General features: G+C 33.5%; 1 protein-coding gene and 1 long non-coding RNA gene across 37 annotated transcripts in view; one reads left to right on the forward strand and one right to left on the reverse strand.

Moving 5' to 3' along the window:
• The window catches only part of magixb (MAGI family member, X-linked b), a 179,161-nt gene that overhangs the window by 150,470 nt on the left and 11,678 nt on the right, over nucleotides 1-17,013 (forward strand). For 10 of the 36 annotated variants that reach the window (XM_073910928.1, XM_073910926.1, XM_073910929.1 and 7 more), the window contains 5 exons: nucleotides 9,806-10,006; nucleotides 11,422-11,489; nucleotides 11,578-11,727; nucleotides 13,736-13,874; nucleotides 16,152-16,239. In XM_073910928.1, the coding sequence (XP_073767029.1) occupies nucleotides 9,806-10,006; nucleotides 11,422-11,489; nucleotides 11,578-11,727; nucleotides 13,736-13,874; nucleotides 16,152-16,239 (646 nt within the window). Of the gene's footprint in view, nucleotides 1-9,805; nucleotides 10,007-11,421; nucleotides 11,490-11,577; nucleotides 11,728-13,735; nucleotides 13,875-16,151; nucleotides 16,256-17,013 lie in introns of all 36 variants that reach the window. The other 26 variants (XM_073910927.1, XM_073910930.1, XM_073910917.1 and 23 more) reach the window with 4 other exon arrangements.
• The window catches only part of LOC141375883 (uncharacterized), a 266,551-nt gene that overhangs the window by 54,770 nt on the left and 194,768 nt on the right, over nucleotides 1-17,013 (reverse strand). The window lies entirely within an intron of this gene.

The raw sequence follows: 17,013 nt of genomic DNA on the forward strand, positions 1-17,013 counted from the left end.
ATCAGGGAAACGATTTTAATTTCCGCTTAGTAAAAAAAACATTAGTGCTTCATTTGGGACGACACTACATATAGAAACATATACTATGCTGTTGAGTGTGTAAGTGCATAAATACATAGTGCATGAGTGTATAGTGTGCCATTTGGGATGCAGCTATAGTCTTGTTTTGCCCTCCATAGAGTTCTGAGCGTTCTCCCTGTACTCTGATTGTCTTTAGTTGAGGCCAGGATTTTGTATCTTGTTTATTAGTTTGCTCCCTGCCCACGAACTCACCTGGATCAATTATAAGTGTGAGTGTTTTCCCTGTACGTGAGTCACCTGTTACAATTCTCAGTTTGGTATATTGTGCTCTGATGAAAAAATAAGCTGCAAATGGATCCTCTGACGTCTGACCCCTTTTTACAGTTGACATTAAACAGAGCTTGTAAAAAATTTTGTGTTCCTCTCTATCCATTTGTGTTGAGACAACATGAAGGAATTAGGTAAACTTACTAGTTTTTACAAATTTAAGTAGTTTGAACATAAAACAATTACGCTGTCCCAGAAAAAAAAAAAAAACTATTAATTCAGCTAAATGCGTAGTTTGAACAAACCGCAAACATAATTTAGACTGTATCTATTGATGGGAAAATCAAAGCTTTAAAATAATTGAACTAACTTTTTCGCAAAAACATTCACTGTTCCAAAGTGTTCAAAACACCATGCCAATTCAATTTAACCCCAGATTCCAGATTTTCAAATATTCCTATTCCTGTTTTTAAATATTCCTATCCCAAACAAGTATACATCAATACAAAGCTCATTTATTCAGGTTTCATGTATTTATCTCAATTTCAAAAAATGGACAGGATGACATTTGTGGTCCAGGATGACATTTAGCATCCACAGTCGATTCACATGTGATTGCCTATATTAGCGGTGGCCAAACTTTTTCCTATAAAGGACCAACAAGCAAACTTAATTAAAGGCTGTGAGCAGAATATACTGTTAGGTCCATAAATATTGGGAAATTGACACAATTCTACCATTTTTGGGTCTATACACCAACACAATGAATTTGAATTACAACAGCTTAAATTTATGCCACCCATTTGTAAAGGGACCAAAATTAATTAGACAAAATAATTTTCATAAATCAAACTTTCACTTTTTAATACTTGGTTTCAAATCTTTTGCAGTCGATTACAGCCTGACATCTGGAATGCATAGACATCACTAGACGCTGGGTTTCCCCTCAGTTTTTTCTTTAAGTAACATGCAAGCTCAATCGGATTCAGCTCAGGTGATTGACTTGCAAACATAATTTAGACTGTATCTATTGATGGGAAAATCAACGCTTTGAAATAATTGAACTAACTTCTTCGCAAAAACATTCACTGTTCCAAAGTGTTCAAAACACCATGCCTATCCAATTTTCTAAACGTTTCCAAACCGCAATGATGTAATGAAGCCCTGTTTACCGAAATTATGTAACCTTGCCAATTTGGTACACGCTCCAAACCACTGACTTGAAACAAAAGACTTCCAAGCTTCATGAAGCAGTGCTTCGAAAGCAGCCATTACTATCAGATGCTCTCTATACATTTGTGAAATGATTAATCTTCTCCAGCACCACTGGTGCCATAGTGCTGTAATAATGTGCCAATACACCTACCACACACAACTTCTAACTGGTGGAGAAGAGAGTATTAAAACTAAAAGGAAACTATGATGATGGACGGATAATTTGGCCACACCACTGCTCTTTTTGAAGGGCTACTACTCTTTTTGACCACGTCATATTGGAGTGCTGTGATTTATACGGACCAGACTGAACACCCCTCGCTGGGCTAAAAAGCACATTTTCCAGGAGCAATCTTGTTTCCCAGTAGGTGTTCTATCCAAGTACTGACCATGGTCAATCCTGTTTTTAAAGAAGGTAGACATGTGATGACCACTAATTTTTAGCGACATTCAATCCCTGGTAATACTGTGTTAAAAAAAAGAAACATTGAAAACCTACTGATGTCACTAAAAACATCTTTTTTTCTGTCAAATTTTGCCCCTTTAAGCATCTAAAAATCCACCATGACACATGAAATCAAAGTAGGATAACCACTTTTTTCAAACATTTAATGGTAAGGTGTATTAAAAGAGCTTTTAATGAATTATGATTCATTATAGGGTCTCCCTAATGGTCTGCTGAAACATGTTATCCAGACTGACATATATTTATTAGAGGACCAGTGCCTCCAGAGGAATGAGGAGTAAGTGCTTTACTCACAGGCAGATTAGTGATGGGAACTCTGAGCACTTTTCCTCCTCTCATATTACCCATTATGGGATTTGAGCCTTTGGGTTTACCAGCCCAGACATTTAACCATTAAATTGCCTTCCCTGATCCAAAGTTATGTATTATTAAACCTGAGCAACCATGAAACCTGATTTGTGAGAACAAAACTAGTCTTATGTTGCATGGCAATAGCCAAAATAGTACATAACATTTCAATTTAGATAGTTTTACACTTAATTTAGTTTCAATTGTGATTTTCTCAGTATTTTATTTTTATCTTAACCCCAGATTCCAGATTTTCAAATATTCCTATTCCTGTTTTAAATATTCCTATTCTAAACAAGTATACATCAATAGTAAGCTAATTTATTCAGGTTTTATGTTATGTATATATATATATCAATTTAAAAAAATCGACACTTAGGTTTTGTGTCCAGGACAACATTTAGCATCTACAGTCAATTCACATGTGATTGCCTATATCAGGGGAGGCCAAACTTTGGAAAAAGCTGTGGGCCAGATATACTGTTAGGGTCATAAATATTGGGACATTGACACAATTCTATTTTTGGGTCTATACACTAACACAATGGATTTGAATTACAACAGCTTGCATATGTGCCTCCCATTTGTTAAGGGACCAAAATTAGTTGGACGGAATAATTATCATAAATCAAACTTTCACTTTTTAATACTTTAAATTCAAATCCTTTGCACTCAATTACAGCCTGGCATCTGGAATGCATAAACATCACCAGATCCTGGGTTTTATTCCTGGTGATGCTCTTCAGTTCTTGTTTATAAGTTGGCAGTTCATTCCGCTGTGGCGACCCCAGATTAATAAAGCGACTAAGTCGAAAAGAAAATGAATGAATACCCTCAAATTAAAGCGACAGTCTGCAGTTAAAGCACATCTTGTTTGTTTTATTTCAAATTCATTGTGTTGGTGTATAACCCAAAAATGTTAGAATTGAGTCAATGTCTGAATATTTGTTGATCTAACTGTATAATAATCTGCATTACAATAAAGCTGCCAAGGGGAATTCTCTAGTTTATTCAGTAATGTTTAAAAAAAACTAGAAAATGTTGCTTTAAATCATACTACCTTAGCAGTATAATTGCTAACATTATATAATGAATGTATTGCAATAAAGACATAAACAATGCCATTAACACAACAGAGTTCAATGCTTAATACACTAGTAAAGCTGCTCCTGCCTTTACTTGATTTGCTCGCCAATGTCTTGTGAACTGTCTACTATTTACTATCTATCTTAAGTGACAGTATTTACATTTTAAAAGGCTGATTCACGTACAACATTTAATCAATATGACAATCTCTGTCAAAAGCAGTCACCCCAACCAACTCCCCAGCATTCACCGATGGAAAGGTGGGCCAAATCAAAGACCATCTTTGGCCTGCAGGTTCTTCTTTTTGCATCTCATGCCTATATGATTAACGCATTACTTTTAAAGGTACAATACAAAAATTATACTGTGATATTAAATGGCAACCACTTTTGGTGCATGTAATCTTCAGTATAGCATTATAATATGTACAACATTGCCTGTTAATATAGACATTCAACTTGAAACTGCCAATCAAGCACCATTAAAAGTACAATGGTATTGTCGTTGACATTACGGTCTCAGTCAATTACTGTTTTGAGTTAGAACAGAATCTTTAATGCATGACACCTCCTAGGCAGATCTTACATTGGCATGAGTCCAGCACTTAATAGAATGTCATGTTAAGCCGAGACGCTAATGCTAGTTCTTACAGTTATCCCCTTCAGGCAGCGAAGAATGGAGGGAAAAATCAAAAGGCTTGGCACGAATTTTTCCCTTTGAGCTAAAGCGAGTCAGCATTAAACATCAATGAAGATTTCTGTTTTCTCCGCACTGGGTTCATCCCCAAGAAAACAGAGATGGTACAGAATGAGAGATGTGTGTGGGCATGTGAATATTTTTGCCTGTGTGTGTGTGTTTCTAAGTAGGTCGGCAGAGGATAAGTTTCTGTTCTTTTCTGTTAATGGCGCACACTAATGGAGACAGGCAGATTGACTTTAGGGACAACGATGTGGACTCACAAGGTCATTTCCCTCTAGTGTCTCCATGTGACTGTTGCATTATTGCAGCCTAATTCAAGAATCGTCCAGTTTAGACTCAAAAACTGGTTCAGTTTTATTTTAGAACTTTTTTTTTTTAGCAAACTTAGGGCTAAATGTAGATGCCTGGGTTAGGATCTTAATTTAGGTCTAAATGTTAAGATCTACAGTACTATTTAGTACAGTACTTCACTATTTTATTGTATGAGTTGAATTAGTCAAGAAAACTTGACTTTATTTCTATTATTTCTATTCTTTATTTGTATTAGTTTTGTGTTCATGTCTTGTTTTCACTTGTTTTGTGTCCATGTTTTTTTTATTTCATGTTTTGTTTTGTTTTTCGCTTCTTGTTTTTGTTTTGTGTTGTGTTTCGTTTTGTTTCATTTGACTTTGATTTGTTTTGTGTTTTGTTTTTGCGTTTTGTTTCGTTTTGTTTCATTTCTTTTGAGTTTTTTGTTTAGTATTTCAATATGTGTTTTGTTTCGTTTCATTTCCTTTTGATGGATTTTTATTTTATTTAGTGTTTTGTTTTGTTTCGTTACACTTTGATTTGTTTTGTGTTTTGTTTTTGTTTCATTTCATTTGATTTTTTATTAGTATTTCATTGTTTTTTGTTTCGTTTTGTGTTGTTTCATTTCATATAATTTCATAATGTGTTTTGTTTCGTTATATTTTCTTTTGATTAATTACATTTTGTTGTGTTTTGTTTTGTTCAGTTGTGTTTTTTGTTTTGTTTTGAGTTTTGTTTCGTGGTTTGTTTCATTACATTGTCTGTTTTGTTATGTGTTTTGTTTAATTTTATGTTTCTAGTTTAGTTTAGCTTAGTTCAGTTTCGTTTTTCAATTTTATGTTTAGTTTTGTGTTGTTAATTTTGTTGTTTGCAAAATTTCCAATTCAACACATCATTTAAATACAGTTTCATAAGAATGTAGGCTATCCATATTTTTTTTCTTCTTCATGCTTTGTTTAAAACATGTAAAATGACATCAAAAGCTTCTGAAAGATTTAGAGCTTTGAAATGTTACAAATTTATGATAACATTCAACATGTTTTTAGTTGCATCAAATTAAAAAAATGTTCAGTATTTGTCAAAAATTGCTGATAATGTATCCATTATTTTGATAACATTCATATCATGTAATCTAATTAAAATCTTGATGAAAACTTCAAGTAAACTGCAATGACATTTTAAAATACAGGATTTCTGCTACAGATGTCTCTAATCTCTTATCTAGTAATCTGTAACATCACATCAACGACTGAGGATTTGCATTAAAGGGATAGTTCACAAAAAAACTAAACATTTGTCATCATTTATTCCTCCTCCACTTTTTCCAAACCTGTTTGAGTTTCTTTCTTCTGTTGAACATGAAGCCAGATATACTGAAGAATGCTGAAAAAAAACAGCCTTGACATAATATTTATTTCTTCTATTCTATTGGTTTCCAACATTCTTTGAAATATTTTGTTTTGTGTTCAGCAGAAGAAAGAAACTCTTAAAAAGTTTGGTTGGTGAATGTTCATGTTTGTGTGAACTATCCCTTTAAATCTCCATTGGTATTCCGGCTGTGAGCTGCATCACAGGTTTCTGTAGGTGACATTCAGTGTGATTTAACGAGCGGATCTGCAGCAGCTACAAAATCTCTTATTCAGCCATGTATTAATGATAGATGCCTTTAAAAGCCACCCCCCGAAAGAGTTTGACATTGAGCGAGAATGAGAGAAACTTTTTTTTTCTTTTTTACCCTGCCACACTGATGAATAATTTCCCTCCATCGTTCTCTCTGTCCTATTTGAATCCCTCCCACTTTACTCTTTCCACCCTCCATCCATCATCTCTCCAGCTCCTCTCCAGAGACAGAAATCTCCACAGAGCGTTCTTTATCTGCTTTCCCTCAGATAATCCATCTTTATTCTTAACTCTGTGTGCTTTTGTGAAAGTCTTTAGTAAGTATGTGGTTGATCTAAAGGGGGGTGTTTTTTTTTTAAAGTGGCCCATTTGGCTATATTTACATTTCATAGTGTGTATTGAGGCTGATTGTAATTATAAATGGAATACAAACATAACAACTACAGCAATAAATGCTATTATGGGAGTTTGTGACGTGTATAGTTACAGGAACTGTTCAGGGTTTTAGAAAACTAATTTCAGACCATTTTTCTGATTGTATTTGCTCTTAAAATTGTAACTTTGCTGATGTAAACCATGCGAAAATGACACGAAGCACTTCAGCTTGAGCTTGACTATTTTCACATTTCTGGCTTTCTCAGTATTGGAAGTCATAGTTGGGCAAGCTTAGACTGCAGTGAATGTGAAAGTACAACAAGTCCTATATTTTTACAATCTTATTTGCTGAAATAATAGCATAAAAACTTGGTGATGGTGTTATCAAGACTTTCTGAAAAAGGAAAATTAAATGTGTGACTGATAAAAGCAGCTAGAAGAGAACAACTTCCAATGTATTGTCCTGGACCATACATTCTGCAGTTCAAATGCCTCACACAAGCAATATTTATTGTATACACATGATATAATACATACATAAAAACTTATGAATGTTTGTATGTTTTTTAAAGAATCTAAATATTAAAAACTTTCAAGGATTTAAGATGCTGATGACCATTAAACACATCATAAGAGTCTTGTGTAAAGGGTCCATCAACAAGTTTGGGATGGAAAATGGCATGATTGAAGTTGTATTGAAGAGCAATGGCATGATATGAATGTGTTTAATGTGTGTTTCAATATAGTGTAGAGCAGGGGTCTCAAACTCAAATTGGCAGGGGGCCATTTCACTGACTAACAATTCATAAGAGGGCTCTTTTAACAATCAAGCACAAGAAAAAAATTGAAATTCTGACATAATTGATGCATCTTAGAATAACAGACGTTGCATTTATATTTCAAGCATTACTTGTCATCAGTGATAATGCAAATTAGCATGTTTATCGTGTCACACATCAGCTGCTGAAATATATCTGTATACCTGCCAACACTCCGTTTTTGCTTCTTCTAACACCGTTTTTGTTACTATTTCTGGAAAACTCACGTAATTTCACCCCTATGCTATGAAAATACTACAAATAATAGGCATAATAATTTTTATTTTGCCCCAACCAATTGTATTGTCCCAATAGCGTAAGAACAGCAGAACAGTTGGATAACTTAAGTGATTTTACTGGCAATCTCTCTCAATATCTTTCTTTTTTTTTGTTTGTAAAACTACAACAAAGAGGGGAAAAGTTAAAGTATGTACATATTCACATTTACTTTAACACGTTCAATCCAACTAGCAGTACAATTTTACTAATACACATAGTTTTATGCAAATCTATTACATGAGACCATTTGATTGATCATATTTGTTACACCACCAGCATAATGTGTGAGCCATGAAGAAGTGTTTGCACAGCAAAATACAAGTGGAATAAAATTTATAATTTTGTTAATTATATATTTTAACATTTAAATCAGCCATAGAATTAAAATGAGTGTTTTACTCTCGACTGTACATTGAAAGAAAATGAAATTAAAACTAATCTGATTGCAGTACTTTAAATGTTGACTATGTGGCAGGTCGAAAACCACAAGTGGCTAGATGTGACCGCACAACAATGGTAGAGGTTTTTGTGGGCAAAATCTTTTTATCTTTTTGTCGTCAGTTATGGGCTGGAGGGAGGAGGAGGGTGTTCCATAAAAGGCCTGCTTGCCGGCAATTTGAGAGCCCTGGGAATATAGACGTCTAAAAGATGTGATTTAAACAGCCAATAGGAGAACTAAATCTGTCATGACGACTAATAGTTTTTTTAATTGCTGCTAACATCCAGAAAGTTTATGTCTTGAAAAATACTGTGCTGGTGTTTTGTTTGGCATGTGTTTGCCCAGTTTCGCTACTGTACTGTAGTTACTGTTGTGAAGAATTTAGACCCAGTTTTAAAATAAGAAACTACTTAGTTCCCAAATTGCTTTACTAAAATAACAAAAGTATTCCCAATTCTTGTAGTGCAAGTGGAACAAAAAGGGAAATTCCTCAAATTAGTTCTAGAAACTGTGGAAAAAGTTCCTCAAGTGTTAAAGCACCTAATGTCTATAGAACCCATTCAGACCTGAAACAAGTCAGGAGTAATTTGTTTGTTTGTTTATTTGACCTAATTAAAAATGTCTAAATCTGTCAAGGATAAAATACACAAAGCGATTGGCTTAATTCCATTGTGGTGCTTGATAAATAAGTCTCTTTTCCTGCCGAAACATACCCGGGTTTGTGGGTTCATCGGCTGCCCAAAAACTTTGACTCTCAAATGCTGTAATTGCAGTTGAGGTCTGGAAGAGTTTTGCAGGTGTTAGTAGTATATTAACAATATACTGTTTCTTGTGCTGTGAAAGCAAATTGACTTTGGTGAAGGATAATTGACACAATGAAACAATATAATTAAATTTGTATCACTTCTCCATCTTAAATACAAGGTGCAGTATGGGGTGGTTCGCCCTGGGTCGAACAACTACCATATGGAAGTAATTTAAGCCTTGTGACACAATTAGTAGCCTTTTTTACTATGAAACACTGTTCAGAGGGCGATAAATCCTTTTTAAAATACACTATTTGTTCCTGACATGTTTTGGAAGCATAAGACCAATCACAACATAGACTGGGCCATCAGACCAAGCAGAGCAGATGAGGGAGAACCAGATGATGAGAACCGTTTGATTCTGTCGTGTGTTTAATGGGACAATAAAAGTGTTTCTTAACCTTGAATGAATGTAAATCTGTTGTAGGCGACCTCCAAAACAAAATTAGGTGCCTATAATATATTATAGCATAATTGCAGCGATGTAACGATGCAGTATGATTTTGATGAATATCTTCAGCATTCTTTTCTATTTTAGTTTGGCTCGTAAGTGTCAGATGAAATGACAGTGACTCAGAGGGATAATCAATCAATCCATAATTAGTTTTTAAAAACTAAGAAGCTATTCTGTAGAAACTATGCAGTTTTTCCTTAAAACACCTTAGCAACAACAACACTGCAGTATCCTTACACTTCAAAGGCATAGTTCCTCTAAAAAATGAAAACTGTCATCATTTACTCTCCCTTCGTTGTTCCAAACCTGCTTGAATTTCTTTCTTCTGTTGAACTCAAAAGTTATTTTGAAAAAAGCTGGCATCATGTAATCATTGACTTTCATAGTATTTGTTTGTATGCATGTCAATGGTCACAGGTTTCCAGCTTTCTTCAAAATACCTTTTTTGTTCATCAGAAGAAAAACCTCAAAAGTTTATAACCCCTTGCAATGACATAAATAGTGGCTACATTTAGATTTGTAGGTGAACTATCCCTTTAAGCACTTTTGTGGTGTTGTGTTTGGCAAAGTCAGCTTGCATTTAGAATGTTCATTGAATGTGATTTGTCTGTCTCTGTCCTGCAGCGGTGTCTCTGCTGCCGCACAGGTTTGTGACGGTGCGCAGAGGAAGCCCAGCGGCACGCAGCGGTCAGATCAGGCCTGGCGATCGCCTGGAAGCTGTGGACGGCAGATCAGTGGTCAATTTACCTCACAGGGAGCTGGCTCAGATCCTGAGGAGAGCTGGAAACACTCTCCGCTTGACCATCGTACCTCGCGCCAGTGCTCGTGAGTGGATTATTTTATACACACCATAGGTTGATCATTTATTCAGTGCTGCAGTACTGCATGTAGAAGTTCTTGAAGAACAAGGACAAAGAAGGGAAACATTTTAGAATAAATGTGATCTTGGAAAAGTAAATCAGTCATAAGGGGCCAATTTGAGATTTATACATCATCTGAAAGCTCAATAAATAAGCTTGATGTATTGTTTATTAGGTTTAAGGTTAGGATTGAGGTTAGGACTGGTGGAGATGCTTTTTGGAAATCTGGAATCTGAGGGTTCAAAAAATAAACTATTTAGAAGATTGGCATTTAATATGGACAAATTAAGCTCTGCAGCACGGTGGCTTAGTGGTTAGCAATGTCACCTTACAGCAAGAAGGTTGCTGGTTCGAGTCCCGGCTGAACCTGTTGGCATTTCTGTGTTCTGAGTTTGTTTTATTCACGTGAGTTTCTTTCATTCTTTCATTGTTTTTTTATTCACGGTTTCCCTCACAGTTTCCCACTTATACTGCACATCCCACTTATACAGCAGTATAAGTGGGAAAACAGTGGATGCGAGTATGAATATGAGAGTGTATGGGTGTTTCCCAGTATTGGGTTGCAGCTGAAAGGGCATCCGCTGTGTAAAACATATGACTGAAATTAAGCTCTTAGCAATTCATATTACTAATCAAACATTACATTTTTTAAGGAAAGGCTTTCATTACAGATCTTCATGGAAGATAATCTTTTATAATTATAATTTAATCGTAATATTCTGATAATCATCAATACTCTGATGCTTTTAGTGTGAAATAAAAATTGATAATTTTAACAATGTATTGTTGGCTGTTCTCACACAGATACCCATGCAACATAAGGTTTTGTAATCAAGGGTCACTAATTTGAACTCTTTGGTTATCAAGACAATGGAAAACTAGAGAAAGCTCAAGTGTACGACATAAATATCTCTGAAAGAGATACAGTATATTTATTTATTATATTTTTAGTGCATAATAATTATATTTACATTGCTGTTTCATTCATAAAATTATAGAAATATTTATCTTAGAAAAAAGTTTTTAAAAGGTTCCATATATATAGCTGTTTTTATTTCATTTGAATTTATTTTACTTTATTGCTCTACTCTACATTTCTTTTGTTTTATGTTGTCTTCAAATGATTTAGACCAGTCTGATTTGGTCAGTATGTAAAAAGAAAAACATTATCTTATTTTTTTACAACTTATTAATACACATTTTAATGTTAAAGCTTGTTAAATATTAAGATCTTAGAAAACTGTTTACATTTATAATTACTGACAAATTGCTTTTTACTTTAGCAATATAAAAATATCTCATTGTGGGTCGACGACTTTAAATAGTTTAATTCCCTATAGCAAAATATATCTAATATCTTAATAATTATTTTTTTTTTAGATTCCTCAGAGCGAGCAGATTATGACCCTGATTATAAGAACAGGAAAACTCACAAGTCAAAACCAAAGGTGAGCAATAGCCTACAGTGCTTTTACATGTTCTGTGTGACAAAAAACGACAAAGAATAAGTCTCTTTTTCCCCCTTTAAACACAAAGCAGGATGCCACGCGGTACTACAGTGTGGAACTGGAGCGGGGTCCCACTGGATTCGGCTTTAGTCTGAGAGGAGGAAGTGAATACAACATGGGCCTATATGTGCTGGGACTGATGGAGGGAGGACCGGCCTCACGCAGCCACAAAATACAGGTGTGGATGAATGGGTGGCTTTTTTCTAGATATTTTTGTGGGAAAAACTTATTAGAGAGATTAAAATGTATACATGTTTATGTAAATGTTTTAATCTAAGTTGTATTTTTTAAGTTAGGGTTATTTTGTTATGACAAAGTCAGATGATGTAATAACTTAGACTATAATGTCTTAAGACATTATAGTGTCATTAATTACTTTATTATCAGATGTGTGTAAGATGGTAAAAAATGTTTAGATTTTGGGATATCAAATGCAATACTATGTAAATATAAAACTAGTTTTTTATATTTTTTGTCAAAAGAGTGTTTTGACTGTTTTTTTTTCCCCAGAGGGTTCCTCTTGACCCTTTTTTCAAAAGGTTTGGGGTCAGTATGTACATGTTATATATAACAGAGTATATACAGGAATCCGAGAATAAAATTCAATACCTTTTAAAACCTTTTTTAGGACTATTTCGAAACATTTGAGGACCTTATCACCACTTTAGCTCTGAACGGGTAACATTGGTGACATTTTAATTATACTCATTAAATACTGATTGTAAGAAACTAATTCTAAACTAAAACATTATTATACTTTATAAAAATGTTAATTCAGAAGGTTTCACCTATAGAACAGCAGAAACAATGGTGCTGCCTTGGTAACTGCAGTAAATAAAGGAGTGTGACATCAAATATAGCAGAAATTCATCGATTTTATAAACTACACAGCATCTCAAAACTTTAAACATTAGCATACAACTATACGTTTTTAAGGGCTTTAAATTTTTCTAAATTGATTTATCAACTTTTAAAACTTTTTAAGACCCTGCGGAAACCCTGTATAATCACTTTTTTTACATCAATATTTTCTATTATACAATATTTAAAAATTTATTTAAAACTTAAAATGTATCTCTATGCTATGGAAGTATCATATTAACTTTATATTATATTATATTACATTATATTATATTATATTATATTATATTATATTATATTATATTATATTATATTATATTATATTATATTATATTATGTTTTGTAAACACTAGCATTCAATGATAAATACAGTATAAAACGACTTTTGCTCAGTTTACAGTGCTATAGCTAAATAAAATATATTAATATAATTAAAAAAAACCTTAGAGATGCTAAACATTTGAACTATAACAAATTCCTGGCAAAATATAAGTTTGATAACTTTGAAAGGTGCCTCAGCAAGCGTCACATCTTTACTAAACCTATAGGTGCTACAGGAGATCTTAGAAAATGCTAACATTAGCCTGATGGCACAGAAAGCCTATGTAGGCTAAATCCCACCCTGCAAATCTCCATCCACGAATGCGCACTATTCAACATCACTACAACACATCATGTAACAATCACCAGAGGGAAAACAGTTATAGTACAGTTAGTATTTACAATATCAAACAAGATGGTAGGTTGTTGATGTTTGCCTGCCATTTTCTATCAATAATTTCACTGATGACATACTGCGCAAACAGGGTGTGCAGATATGTACAATTAGATACTGGACAGGCATATAGGACAGCCTATTGGGCAAACTTTTCTTGTTCCTACACCTTCTACTGAACATTTCAAATACAAATGTAATGACAAAATGTCAATAAAACAATTGTTTTAAGTTGCTTTAACTTATTTTAAAATGTTAATCAATTTTCACTTACGTTTTTTAAGTAAGACAAAGTTTAACTTTGAGTTGAGATGAGTAGAAAAGTTCATTTGATTTAACTAAAAAAAATAAAGCAGCAAGAATTATTTTACAGTGTATATATAAATACATTTGGATATGAAGACACTTTCAACTAACATAACAAAAATAATTTCTGAATACAATCACTTATTCACATCTGTCTATGACTAAAGACTGTACGAATGTAAAAATCTTTCGCAAAACTTTTATTCACAACTTTTAAAAGCACTTTTTGATTATGGCACACAGTGGTTTATCACAGTTGATGTTTTTTCTTTGCCAAACTCATATGTGTGTGTGTGTATTGTAGGTGAGTGATCAGTTGGTGGAGATCAACGGAGACAGTGCAGCAGGAATGACACACAGTCAGGCAGTGGAGCAGATCAGGACTGGAGGAAGCAGGATTCACCTAGTCTTCAAAAGAGGAAACGGATACGTTCCTGACTACGGTAAGACGACTCAGCTAAATATAACTCTGACATTATCATATAGATATTATCAAATCTAAGATATTTACATTATGACATTTACAGAATCACTGGATTTTAGTCACTGGGTTATAGCTGGGGTTGGGTATCAAGACTGTTTATATTTTAGAACCAGTTTAAAATTTCAAAGAACAAGGTATTCGATATGATGTGCACATTTCGATTTAGTTGATCCATTCCTGATTCTAACTTTTGCATGGCAAATGGCAGTGATCCTTTTATAGTTGTACCTATCAGCTAGTATGTCACTCATATTTCAACAAAGTAGCAACTTTAAAGTAAAACATTTTATCTACAGCAGGCGAATGTCTATAAAGACTCATTACAACTTATCATAAGCTTTGAATTAATTGTGTGTGTGAGACACTATGAGTGATTGTTACATCTGTAGACAGAGCTACACGAGAGTGTTCTTTCACACAGTCTAATCTCACTTAATTATTTGATGAATTCTCTCAGTTTAACAAAGAGTTCAGTCTGTCATTTACTCACCCTTTATTGTTACAAACATTTTTTTTTTCCTATTAAAAACAAATGAAGATATTGTGAAGAAAGCTGGAAACCTGTAACCATTGACTTACATAGTATTAGCTTTTTCTATATGGAAGTCAATGATTACAGGTCTCTGATATCTTCAAAATATCTTCTTTTGTGTTCAACATAAGAAAGAAACTCATACTATAGAGGTTTGATACTGTTTAAGGGTGAGCAAAAAGTGAGTAAATTGAATCTTTTGGGTGACATTTAACAGTTACAGTACAGCCTAAATACAATCCATAAATGTGGCAATAATAAGAACCAGAATTGATAAGCAAAAATGGAACTGAAATTGCAACAATTAAAATGATACCCAACCCTAGTTCAAGCCTAGTCTGGGGGGCTATTTCTGCAGAGGATGTTATTTAAAAACATCTACAGAGTGATCTTGAGAGTATAGAAGCTAAAAAAAATTACATAAAATAAAAACAACAATAAAAGAAACGTTTAATTGAATAAGACAAATCCAATTAGATCCACTTGTTTAGTAAATAAAGCTACAGCAAATTGCAAGTCTCATAATGAATTTTTTATAACATAGACATCATCACAACACTTTATACGGTATAACTGCAGGTTAACTATGTTTATATTACTATACACAACTCTTAACTTTTCAAACTTTGACTAATGTAGTAATTATAATGTGAATTTTCTTTTTTTTAATAGATGAGTTCTGCATTTAATTTAGCATTGTAAAATCTACACCTTCATTTGCCTTAAAAAAAAAAACAGATAAAATATTTAAATTAGGATAATGTTGTCTTCTGATAACTTCCTGACCCTAGAGCTATACATGCCATATATTTCCAGATTACTGAAAGTTTACAGCAATACATTTGCTACTTTTGTACATTTTGTCTTATCAGTCAAGTAAAATCACTGTCCATTGAAACAATTCCCTTTTCATTCTCTTGGATGCAATGGTGATGCGATGGTGTTTAAAATAATGAACACATTCATGTGCGTGATTCAACATGACTTAAATTCTGCATTTTTTAATCTAAATATTTTTAAAAATTAATATTTTTTTAAAGTAATGTGTTACTTTACTCTTTACTTAAATAGTAATATTATTACGTAACTCGTGTTACTGTAATGCGTTACCCTTAACACTGGTTATATATAGTGATCTTTATAGATGTAAATATGTATTTTATGTGATTGTTTTGAATGGTTTGGTCAAAAGTGAGTGTATTTGCTTCAAATGTTTCTCATACAGTCCAATTGAGTCACATTCTAATGTTTATCCTGCTTTGGTTGTATTTTTATCACTGTCAGTCACTGTTGTTTTATACGACAGTCTTTGACTAGTTATTCAGTTGTATTTCTCTTTATCTCTTATCAAACTAACACTCTGCTTTCTTATCTTGGACTTTTCCCTCTTTTCTATTCTTTTTGATTTAATATTTTTCATCTTTTTCATTTTTGTTGTCTTGTTATCAAATTATTTATGCTCCCTTTCACCAATTTGCTTTTGAATTTGCATCACTTTGTTTGATTCTCCTGTTTAATTTTCCCGTCTGATTTTTTTATTGTATTTATTTCCTAATAACCCTTTTTTGTTTGCCTAATTAAATTCTCCTAACTTCCATGAGGGAATCTTTTCTATTGCTCCATTTCATTTAATACTTTGTTTTCATTCTCTGGGCCTTCCCTCTTTATCTTTCTCTTTTTCTCTTTCTCTTCTTCCTCCATCAGTGGAGCTCTCCAGTCTCTCTCTCTGTATGACCAACTCCAAGCTGGGCGAACCATGTTTCTATGTGATTGGAAGGACAGAAAATACGCGGTTGGTAGCTGTTCCTGTTAGTTCTCCATTTTACTGTTTCTCTACATCTCTTTCATATTTCTCTGTCGTCTATAAGTCTTTCTGATTCCCGGTCTCCCTGTCATTTGTCGATTATACCCATGTGATGTCAATCTGTTTGTGATGCATAGTTACATGAAAAGTAATAGTTTAAAGTTTTTGCCTCTTCTAAAGCATAGAAATATCATATTTGCAGATATTTGAGGAACATGCTAAGAGAACAGTCTTGTTTGTCAGAAAAACAATGCAAAATTTAAATATACTGCTTTGAAAATGGGCTTTCCATGCCAGTGTTGTGCCAAGAAATGCATCCCTGCCGCAAAATGCACCCCCTCATTAGCATTCTCAGTCTACATTTAAAAATAAAACTAAAAGCCATAACTGAATAAAATCTAAAATAAAGAAAGGACAAGTGTTGTGCATTTTAAAACGCACTAGGTTTACCAATAAATGTAAACTAATAATATTGACTGTAGTGTAGCCTAAAATGAGGCTTTATGGTGGCTTTTAAACAGACATTTAGGCTACATGGAACATAAAATTGTTGTTGTTTTAAACTAAACCACACATCAAACAATTTACATTCATATTGTATTTAACGTCAATCTTTGTATTTATTTATCTTCTGTAAGGGAAGGGTTCCATTTATGAAACTCACCTCAATCACTCTCATTAGTGTCATGACTTTTAACCCGCCCACTGCCAGTTTAGCCAATTATATTTTATTTTCCTGGGTTGCCTTCATGGAAAACAACA

Source organism: Danio rerio, chromosome 8 (genome assembly GCF_049306965.1).
Source record: "Danio rerio strain Tuebingen ecotype United States chromosome 8, GRCz12tu, whole genome shotgun sequence".
Taxonomy (NCBI): Eukaryota; Metazoa; Chordata; class Actinopteri; order Cypriniformes; family Danionidae; genus Danio; species Danio rerio.